This window comes from Pan paniscus, chromosome 15, assembly GCF_029289425.2.
Source record: "Pan paniscus chromosome 15, NHGRI_mPanPan1-v2.0_pri, whole genome shotgun sequence".
NCBI lineage: Eukaryota > Metazoa > Chordata > Mammalia > Primates > Hominidae > Pan > Pan paniscus.
In genome coordinates, this window is record NC_073264.2 from 56,792,177 (window position 1) to 56,802,154 (window position 9,978).

The 9,978-nt window shown below is 35.4% G+C and overlaps 1 protein-coding gene across 39 annotated transcripts in view; it reads left to right on the top strand.

Annotated features, from left to right (window-relative positions):
• The window catches only part of KTN1 (kinectin 1), a 104,696-nt gene extending 95,275 nt beyond the window's left edge, over positions 1 to 9,421 (top strand). For 33 of the 39 annotated variants that reach the window (XM_055097624.1, XM_055097614.2, XM_034937596.2 and 30 more), the window contains 4 exons: positions 680 to 763; positions 3,199 to 3,291; positions 4,411 to 4,531; positions 8,941 to 9,421. In XM_055097624.1, the coding sequence (XP_054953599.1) occupies positions 680 to 763; positions 3,199 to 3,291; positions 4,411 to 4,531; positions 8,941 to 8,945 (303 nt within the window). In that variant the 3' untranslated portion in view covers positions 8,946 to 9,421. Of the gene's footprint in view, positions 1 to 679; positions 764 to 3,198; positions 3,292 to 4,410; positions 4,532 to 5,528 lie in introns of all 39 variants that reach the window. The other 6 variants (XM_034937597.4, XM_057299704.2, XM_057299701.2 and 3 more) reach the window with 1 other exon arrangement.
• The last annotated feature ends 557 nt before the right edge of the window (positions 9,422 to 9,978 follow it).

The following is a 9,978-nucleotide window of genomic DNA, read 5'->3' on the forward strand; positions in this document are numbered from 1 at the left end:
AAGAAGAAAGTTTTTTGGGAGCAGTATAGTTCATTTTCCTTGCTCATATTTAATTGGAAAATCAGAGAAGCGGCATTATATATTCGCACTGGAGTTACAGAACTTTCTGTTTTGACAGATTGGTTATTCATAGGTATATCATAAAGCATTTCTTGATGGTATAATATAGGCCAGTGTGGTCTTGTACTACCCCTTAGTGAAGCCTTAAACGATGGTCAGTATTTGGGGAGTTTTAATTTGATTGGATTTGTAGTCTTCTGTTCAATGTTTTAAAAAATATTGTATAATTGACTCTTTAATTGAACTGTATAGATTAAGAAAGCCTTTAAAAACTAACGGGTAAAGTATCTATTTGGCTTTTAATTTGAAATAATTTCAGTGACTGTTATAAATAGTGATACCTTTAAAAGGTACTTTACTGGAATTTGATGGTTTTGTTTTTGCATTTGCAGTTTTCTACTCTAAACTGTAGTTCATTTCTGTGGCTTTTCTTATGTTTAGCTTTACAGATGGGAACCTCTACTGCTTAGCCTTTCTATACATCTGGTGCAGCATATTGGCTAATCCACTGTACATAATAACTGTTAGCAGTCCCATTCATTCTTCAGTCCTAGAGGTATCAGCATAATCAAAGAATGATGCAAATTAAGTTAATTGTGGTGTTCCTTTATTTTTACAGTTGAAGGCACAGTTAAATGAAACACTCACAAAACTTAGGACTGAACAAAATGAAAGACAGAAGGTAGCTGGTGATTTGCATAAGGTAGGCACTGTTTGTCCTAGAGATATAGTATCATGAGCCTATGTTGTGTGTTCCATCTTAAGCAAACCTATGCTTCTAATCCTGGATTTGTTGTTTTGCATCATAATATTAACCTTTTATAAATTTAAGCTGCTTGTTAGTTACTATTTTGGAATGAAACTTTTTGGCTTGTTTTTCCAGGATTCTTAATTCACCTCATTATTTCCTCACATTTCTATAATTAATTGCTTTATAAAGTACAGAGTAAAATTTAGTTGGAGTTACTAAAATTTGGCTGCATCCATATATTTTTTAAAATTGGGATTTGGCTGTGTATTCATTTACAAAGTATGTTTCTCTTGGTCTTTTGGATAAAACAAAGATATAAATTTCTATTTTTTTCAGAAGTTTTCCCTTCATTTATTTCTTCATACAAATGTATTTTTCCAATCTCAATGCAAATGAATGATTTTTAGGACTGCATTTCTTTGCATTGGTTTGACAGGTTATTTATAATTCTGTTTTGAGGTCTATTTTTAATAGTAGAATTCACATATTCTTATATCAAAGCTGTTTTAGAACTATGATAGTGTTTATGGATATATCATCATTAGCAAAACAAGTGTCACTTTTTGGAATTGCAAGAACAAGAGGTACGCACTTAAATTTTGATAGTATAAAATGGAATCCCAGAAACCCAACAGTAGTAATTTATACTCCTCTCAACATGGTATGAGAACATGTATTTCCCTATACCCTCACCAATATTAGATATTGTCTAACATTTAAATATTTGATATTCTAATAGATTTTAAAAGTTATCTCATTTAAAAAAATAATACTCCTTTTAAAGAGTTGAAAGAAATTTTTTTTTGATTCTATATGCTTATAGTTTATAATTGTTATGTAAAAGTCTAGGAATCCACAAGTGTTGTCAGATTATTTTAGTGTAGACAGAATGTGAATTTGGGTCTGTTTTAGAGGACAAACTTTGATGCTTAATACACTGTTCTGGTTGAGCAGTCAGTTTACTTTGATACGTGATTTTAATTTTTGACCTCTGGATCAAAATATAAACATGGAATTTAGCCTAGCAATGTAGTTTCTTAGAAAGTACTTTAGAAATACTAAACGGGTGCTCAAAGTTATATAATAGATATACCATCTTATTTACAGTAGCTAAGATGGCAATGATAGGTGACAATTAACTGCCCCATACCTATACAGTAGAAATATTGTGCAACATTTGATTGGAAAAGCACATAAATATTTGACTAAAAAAAGTTTATAACGGCTGGGCATGGTGGCTCATGCCTGTAATCCCAGTACTTTGGGAGGCCAAGGTGGGCGGATCACCTGAGGTCAGGAGTTCAAGACCAGCCTGGCCAACATGGTGAAACCCCTGTCTCTACTAAAAATACAAAAATTAGCTGGGTGTGGTGGTGCGCACCTGCAGTCTCAGCTACTCAGGAGGCTGAGGCAGAAGAATTGCTTGAATCCGGGAGGCAGAGGTTGCAGTGAGACGAGATTACGCTACTGCACTCTAGCCTGGGTGACAGAGCAAGACTCTGTCTAAAAAAAAAAAAAAAAAAAAAAAAAAGTTAATAACATACTTTGTAAAACAGGTAAGTATAAAGCAGTATGTATGTTAAAGCTCACTTATGTAATATTTTCTATAAGCACATAATATGTAGAGAGGGATCTAAACTAGGGGTGGACAAATCCCAAAGCTTTTTTGGGGTTTGTGGGTCACATATGATCTCTTTAGAATATTTTTGTCTCCTTTTTAACATAACCCTTTATTTTATTATATATTTTTTGAGATGGAGTTTCGCTCTTATTGCCCAGGCTGGAGTGCAATGGCACGATCTTGGCTCACTGCAACCTCCGCCTCCCAGGTTCAGTTGATTCTCCTTCCTCAGCCTCCCTAGTAGCTGGGATTACGGGCATGTGCCACCACACCCGGCTAATTTTGTATTTTTAGTAGAGATGGGGTTTCTCCATGTTGGTCAGGCTGGTCTCGAGCTCCCGACCTCAGGTGATCCGCCCGCCTTGGCCTCCCAAAGTGCTAGGATTACAGGCGTGAGCCACCGCGCCCAGCAACATGGCCCTTTAAAAAGTAAAAAATATTCTTAGCTTGTATTCTGTACAAAAACAGGCTTTGGGCCAGATTTGACTAACCTTTAATCTAGACTAATACTAACCTAAATATCAACTATGGTTATTTCTGTTTTTAAATTTCCTTATATAGTTTCTGCATTACTTAAGCTTTTAAAAACAGTGAACATATGTTCTTATAATCTGGTGGGGGGTGAAGCTATTTTCATTTTGGAGGGAAAAACCTGTGTCGTCTTTTGAGAGGAGCTTTTATCTTCTACAAAATGAATAAAATTATTCATTTTTTATGTATTTATCAACTGAATTATTTAGTAGCTACCATATTGTTTTCCTTATAGGCTCAACAGTCACTGGAGCTTATCCAGTCAAAAATAGTAAAAGCTGCTGGAGACACTACTGTTATTGAAAATAGTGATGTTTCCCCAGAAACGGTATGTATTTTCTTCATCCCCAGATCTCTGAGCTAGTTACCTTGTGACCTGTGTGAAGAACAAAAATGTATAAGGTCTATCTCCGAAAGTCATCTTTCTTGAAAATATCCTGTCCCTAAAATGTAGTGTTTTCATTGATGTTTGATCGCATTTTTGCTTAGTGAGGTATGTTAATTTTAAGGGTTGTGTTGAGAGGTATGGAGCAGGGGTCCCCAATTCCTGGACTGTGGACAGGTACCAGTCAATGGCTTTTTAGGAACCAGGCCACACAGCAGGAGATGAGTGGTGGGTGAATGACCATTGCCGCCTGAGCTCTGCCTCCTGTCAGATCAGTGGCAGCATTAGATTCTCATAGGAGTGCAAACCTTATTGTGAACTGCATGCTCCTTATGAGAATCTAATGCCTGATGATCTGAGGTGGAACAGTTTCATCCTGAAACCATCCCCACACTCACCCATCTGTGGAAAAATTGTCTTCCACAAAACTGGTCCCTGGTGCCAAAACGGTTGGGTATTGCTGGCCTAGAGTATAGACTCTGGAGCTAGACTGCCTATGTGTGAATCCTGGCTCTGCCACTTAGTAGCCATGTGAATTTGGGCAGATCTTTAGCCACTTTGTGCTTTAGTTGCCCCATCTGTAAAAGGCAATGATAATAGTACCTATCCTGTAGGGTTTTTGAAAGAAGTAAATGAGTTAATACATAAAACACTTAAAATAGTAGGTGGTACTTACAACAGTGCCTGGCACTTACTTAGTAAGAGCTCAGTATATGTTAACTTTTTTTACTGTTTGGAATGTACTTTCTTTTGTGGGGCAAATTTTCTTTTTCTGAAAGAAAAAATGGATATATTTCTGATATTCATAGATTCTAGATTTTTTTCCTTTTGTGTCCAAGTGACAACATTTATAACATAGTTTTCTTTGGTGCCAACTAGTTTGCACCACTAGTTAGCAAACAGTATTTCTCTATGTGGTTTTTGTTATTGTTGATTTTCATGTCATTGTTCAGATTTTTTAATGTTTGTGTTTAAATCAGCAATATAACATTTTCTGTTGTTTGGTTGTACATTTCTTTTCCTTGTGTATGGAGTTTATCATCACTTCCATCTTCTTTTTAGGAGTCTTCTGAGAAGGAGACAATGTCTGTAAGTCTAAATCAGACTGTAACACAGTTACAGCAGTTGCTTCAGGCAGTAAACCAACAGCTCACAAAGGAGAAAGAGCACTACCAGGTGTTAGGTAAGGACAACTGAAATATTGCTGTCTATGGGTAATTGATGTTATGTGTCTGTGTAATGTGTATTTACATAAATAAACTCACTTCACTAGAGGAAATATTCCTTCTTTATCTCTCAGAACTTCCAGATGACAGCCTTAAGCTTTCTTGGAGCTTTAGTTCTATTTTGTGCATATTTTGAAGGTCTTGTAGCTTGGAGGGGTTATCTTTGCCTCCTTTGACTTTTGTATCAAACAGACTCTCTTGTAACTTGGCTGCCTAGGTTTTTGTGTGTTGCCTTAATACCTGCAACTGCTTCGTTAGTTTATTCTGTTCTTAGTTTAGAGTAAGTATCTGTGACCTTTTCTCCCCCCTCCCTTCCTTCCTCCTTTCCTCCCTCCCAAAATAAAATGACCATAACATTTTAACTGAGGTAAGGTTGCTAAACTGAAAGTAAGGTCATCACAGTGTCTTAAAATTGAAAGCTGGTTTTTATTCAAGTTTGCTTTTGTTAGGTAATCTAAGAAATTCGTTCATTAGCTCCTGAAGTGAGATTTTTACTTGAGGATAGCTAAACCCATAATTAACCAAGTCATGTTATGAGCTTTTATTGTCTATATTACCTTGGAAGGCTCAGATTTGGTAGCATTTTAAAATGACTTGTATTCCAGCCGGTGAATGCAGTTTTTGTTTTTCTGGTTGTAGGGTTTTTTTTTTTTCTGTTGCTACCTGGATTTTACCTGTTTTATGAATAACTTAAGTCACACTGCCTAGAGTGTAATTAGAGTATTCAGATATGCACTGAATACTTCAGATATTCTTCTTTTGAAGATACTTTCTCTAAAACAATCATGATATCCTGGAGACCCTGAGGGGCAACTCATCACTGAATTATCCCTTTCAGAACCCCTGATAATACTGTGTTGGGCTATACAAGGCCTCAGGGAGAGCTTAGGTATCCTGGAAAAGTTGGGATGGACTTCCATTTTGATCTTACAGGAGCATTTTGTCTCACTTTAGAGTGATCATCCTCTGGCCTACCTTGACACATGCTCTCCTTCAAAATGCTAATTCAGGTCAGTTATCTCTAACATGACTTTCCATATAATAAGCCCAGCTCATTCTTCAACATATCAATAAAAGTAATTAAGCCTCATCCCAAATCTTTTATCCTTGGTAAGCTGACTTCTCCAGTTTCCCAATGTAAAAATTCTGCCACATTTCCTCGCTTTTCCAAATTAGGAAATAACTTTGCTTCCTAGGGAAACTCTTCCATCGCTTCTTCCCAGGACTTCAGCCTTATTCTTTCCACTGGCTCCCTCTGTTCAGTCTTGAAAACATGCTCAGATGGCTTATTTTAACCTTGTACTTCCTTCAGGTTACCACCCTTATTTTTTACTTTTTTACTATTTAGTATTCTTAAGAAAATACTCTCTATCTACTTATTTATTGTTATTGATTACTTTATACACTCTAGAATGGCTTTTCTTCCTGCTATTTCAATGAAATCATTTTTGCAAAAATCATTAATGATCCCTAATTGCTAGATCCAATATAGGCCCTTCTTTTGCATGTGATGAGATACTGAAAGTACTTAATGAAATATGTCAAAAATGCTGACGTTAGACCTTTGTCTCATAAGGGAAGGGTTTCATTTCTAGAGAGCTTAAACAATTAAAAGATTGCCTATTACCCCTTGCCTTTCGACCTAAGCAATATTCTCTCTTTAGCATCTCATAGATGTTCTTTAATATTTTCCTTTTCTTCCTAAATACATAGTCTGCTCATTTTAAGTCTTGTGAACTATTTTTGGCTTGTCCGCTGCCACATTTGTTTTAATTGTATTACATTTGAGACATATGAATCATTGATAATAACACTTTTTCTTTTTGATTTGCAGAATTATAGTAATTTATTAAAATATGTCTGTATACCCTCACAACGCAGTTGGCAGGCAGCTCCCCTCCTAAGTGATAGCACAACATTCTTTTGTCAGCTGATAAACATGAGTCCAAGTTTGGCAAGTGGGTGGTTGACAGTATTATATCATGAATGATAGGCTGGATTGTTATGAAAATAGAGGCCCACCAGGCACTCTCGAACTTCTTCATTCCTTAGGCTCTACCTGGCATTGACATTGATAATTCTTCCGTATGTACTTATGTTTTGGTTCCCGTAGCTCTTCTTTATACCCGTTAAATGTTTGTGTTACCCTCAGGTTTTTATCCTTAGCTATCATTTTTGCTACATATATTCTCCCTCCTGTATACTCTATTTAAACTGACACGAGATGATTAAATTGAAAATACACATTTCTTAATCATTGGAATGTAGGTAATAGGTTAATATATCTAATGTCAAGAAACCTTTAAAAATATACACAAGTATTTATGAATTGTTTATGATAATGCTGCACATATTCAATAAAGGGAGAGTTGTTTTTAAAAACAAATATGCAAGAAATAATATGCAGTGATGTAGTTTTTCTAAATCCTGATACATAGTACTTAGCGTTTCTTAGAGCTGTAGGGGTAGGTGTATTTAACTGATATCTTTAATTTGTGAAAACTTTTCTCTTGGAAATTTTTTTCCCCATTACCTGTTTTTCCTCCCCCCCATCAAAAAAAGAAAAGGGTACCATCCTCCGCTTTCCATTGTGGGGAGTGGGAGATTGATTAAGATGCCTTTTATATGAATTGACAGTATTGGCATTTTATAATATACTTTTTTGTTCCCAGATATCTACTCTTTATGTTTCACATTTGCCTGGTTTCTAAGTTTTCTAGGTGTATTTCTAACCAAATCAGAAAACTTTATTATCCCAGGTTACCTTATCTTGGAACCAGTTTGTAGAATCCTGTTGAGGGAGGATGATAATTTAAATAGCTGATACTTCATGAGTATGCCTGTTAGCATAAGCATGCTTCCAACACGTGGCAACTCCTTTAATCTTCACAACCACCCTGTGCGTTAGGTAGGTAGGTATTATTATTCCCATGTTACAACAGACCCAAAGAGATTCTATAACTTGTCCAAGGTCATACGGCTAATAAATGGGCGAGCTGGGGTTTAAATCAAGGTAGTTTGGGTACAGGGCTTGTGTTCTTAATCAGTGCTTTTCTTCTCCCTAATTCAGGCACTGTGTTCACTGATCCCTTTTGTCACTGTTTTCTTTTCTCCTCATTTTGTCTTTTTATTTTTTTTTTGGCCAGCCTCTTAGAAATTTTGTCAATCAATTCTGACTTTTTCCTAAAGTTGATATTTGGTTTGTCAGTAGCGTATTGGAGAGGCTTACAGTAGTATCCAGAAGAAATGGAGGTGAAGCTCTGTGTGTACTCTCTGTACTCCCTTTAACAAATAGATTCTTAAGTGTTTCTGAAAGAAGAAGTCCTTTTGTAGGGCTCCTGAAGTACAAGAGTTAATGCTCTGGAGAAAAACTTATCTTATTTCTACACTGAACCTTAGCTATCATATGGATCAGGTTTTCATTTTCTGTGTTTACATAGCACTTTAGAGTTTAATGTACTAGTGATCTTTTTAGACTTTCCGATCAACTGTTAATAGCCAGTGATAACTTTGCTTTTTAATTTTCCAATTGCTTCTTTCCTCTAAACTTTTTATTTCAACACATAAAGTTGAAAGAATAGTACAACACCCGTAAACCCTCCACCTGCTTCATCTCTTTCTATATGTCTACATATTTTGTTGTTGTTAAACTAATTGAAAGTAACTTTTAGTCATTATGACATTTTATCTCTAAGTACTTTAGCACGCATCTCCGAAAACAAGACATTGTTTTACCAATCAGTGGTACCATTATTACAACCAAAAAGACAAAATAGTAGTTATGTACTATCCAGTATTAAACATTTATTCACATTTTGTCAATTGTACCCAAAATAGCTTTTTAACTATTTTCCTCAAACCAGAATCCAAGGCAAAATTTAACATGTGTTTGGTTAAGTCCTCTTAGTCTCTCTAATGGCTTTTGAGGTTTAATTTCTTTAGTCATCTTATCTGACTTAGAAAACTTCATATGACCTAAAAAAAAAAAAAATCTATTTCTGCTCTTTTAAATTATTTATTCACTGGGGTAAGGTTGTATTCAACCCCTTTTCAGTGCTACTCACTCACTTTAGCTTTACATTCTCTTGAGTAGGACTAATAAAAATGGATTACCAGTGTTGTTGTCTTAAATGTTTTCTAACAGAATTTGGCTGACATTTAAAAGTATCTACCTAAAAGCTTGTTTCCTTTGAATCCTGAGATTTTTCTCAGTTTGATTACCATTAGTGTGAATTGCTTTGAGTCTATTTGAAAGGGCCATGCTAGATCAAATGGAATATGTACTTTTGGTGTTTGACAAATGTCTTCTGATTGCCTTCTGTTGCTTTGTTTTAAAGTGAAATTCATTCTTTCTGATCTTTTACAGAGTGAAGTAATTGGGAAACTGTTCATTTGAGGATAAAAAAGGCATTGTATTATATTTTGCCAAATTAAAGCCTTATTTATGTTTTCACCCTTTCTACTTTGTCAGAAACACTGAACAGAGTTTTGTCTTTTCTAATCCTTGTTAGACTACTGATTTAAAGAAGGAAAAAAAAAAGCCAACTCTGTAGACACCTTCAGAGTTTAGTTTTATAATAAAAACTGTTTGAATAATTAGACCTTTACATTCCTGAAGATAAACATGTAATCTTTTATCTTATTTTGCTCAATAAAATTGTTCAGAAGATCAAAGTGGTAAAGACAATGTAAAATTTAACATTTTAATACTGATGTTGTACACTGTTTTACTTAACATTTTGGGAAGTAACTGCCTCTGACTTCAACTCAAGAAAACACTTTTTTGTTGCTAATGTAATCAGTTTTTGTAATGGCGTCAGCAAATAAAAGGATGCTTATTATTCACACTTGACTTGTTCTAATTTTTATTGAGCTTTAACAGATTTCATTAGTAGTACAGATCATTGTAATTTAGAATACAGCTATTAATTGGCAACCATTCAACAAGATAGGTTTATGTAGCCTCTGTAACCTTTCTAACTGATGCTCTGGGTCCTCTTCAGTTTGGTCCAATGTAAAGTGCCCCAGGAGTGCTGGGGTTTCAGAAAGGACAGAGCAAGCATTTAGGATTTCAGACTTAACACCCACACTTCAGGTAGAGGAGCTCTATTTTTACCATTACTATTATTTTTTTGAAGTAATAATAATTAACTTTTAGTTTTCTTTTTCAGGCACGGTTACACAGTTTACATGTGTTATCTTGTTGTTGTTGTTGTTGTTGTTACTGTTTTTTGATACACAGTCTCACTCTGTTGTCCACGCAGGAGTGCAGTGGCACTATCTGGGCTTACTGCAACCTCCACCTCCCAGGTTCAAGCAATTCTCATGTAGCTGGGATTACAGGCGCCTGCCGCCATGCCTGGCTAATTTTTGTATTTTTAGTAGAAAGGGTTTTTCACCTTGT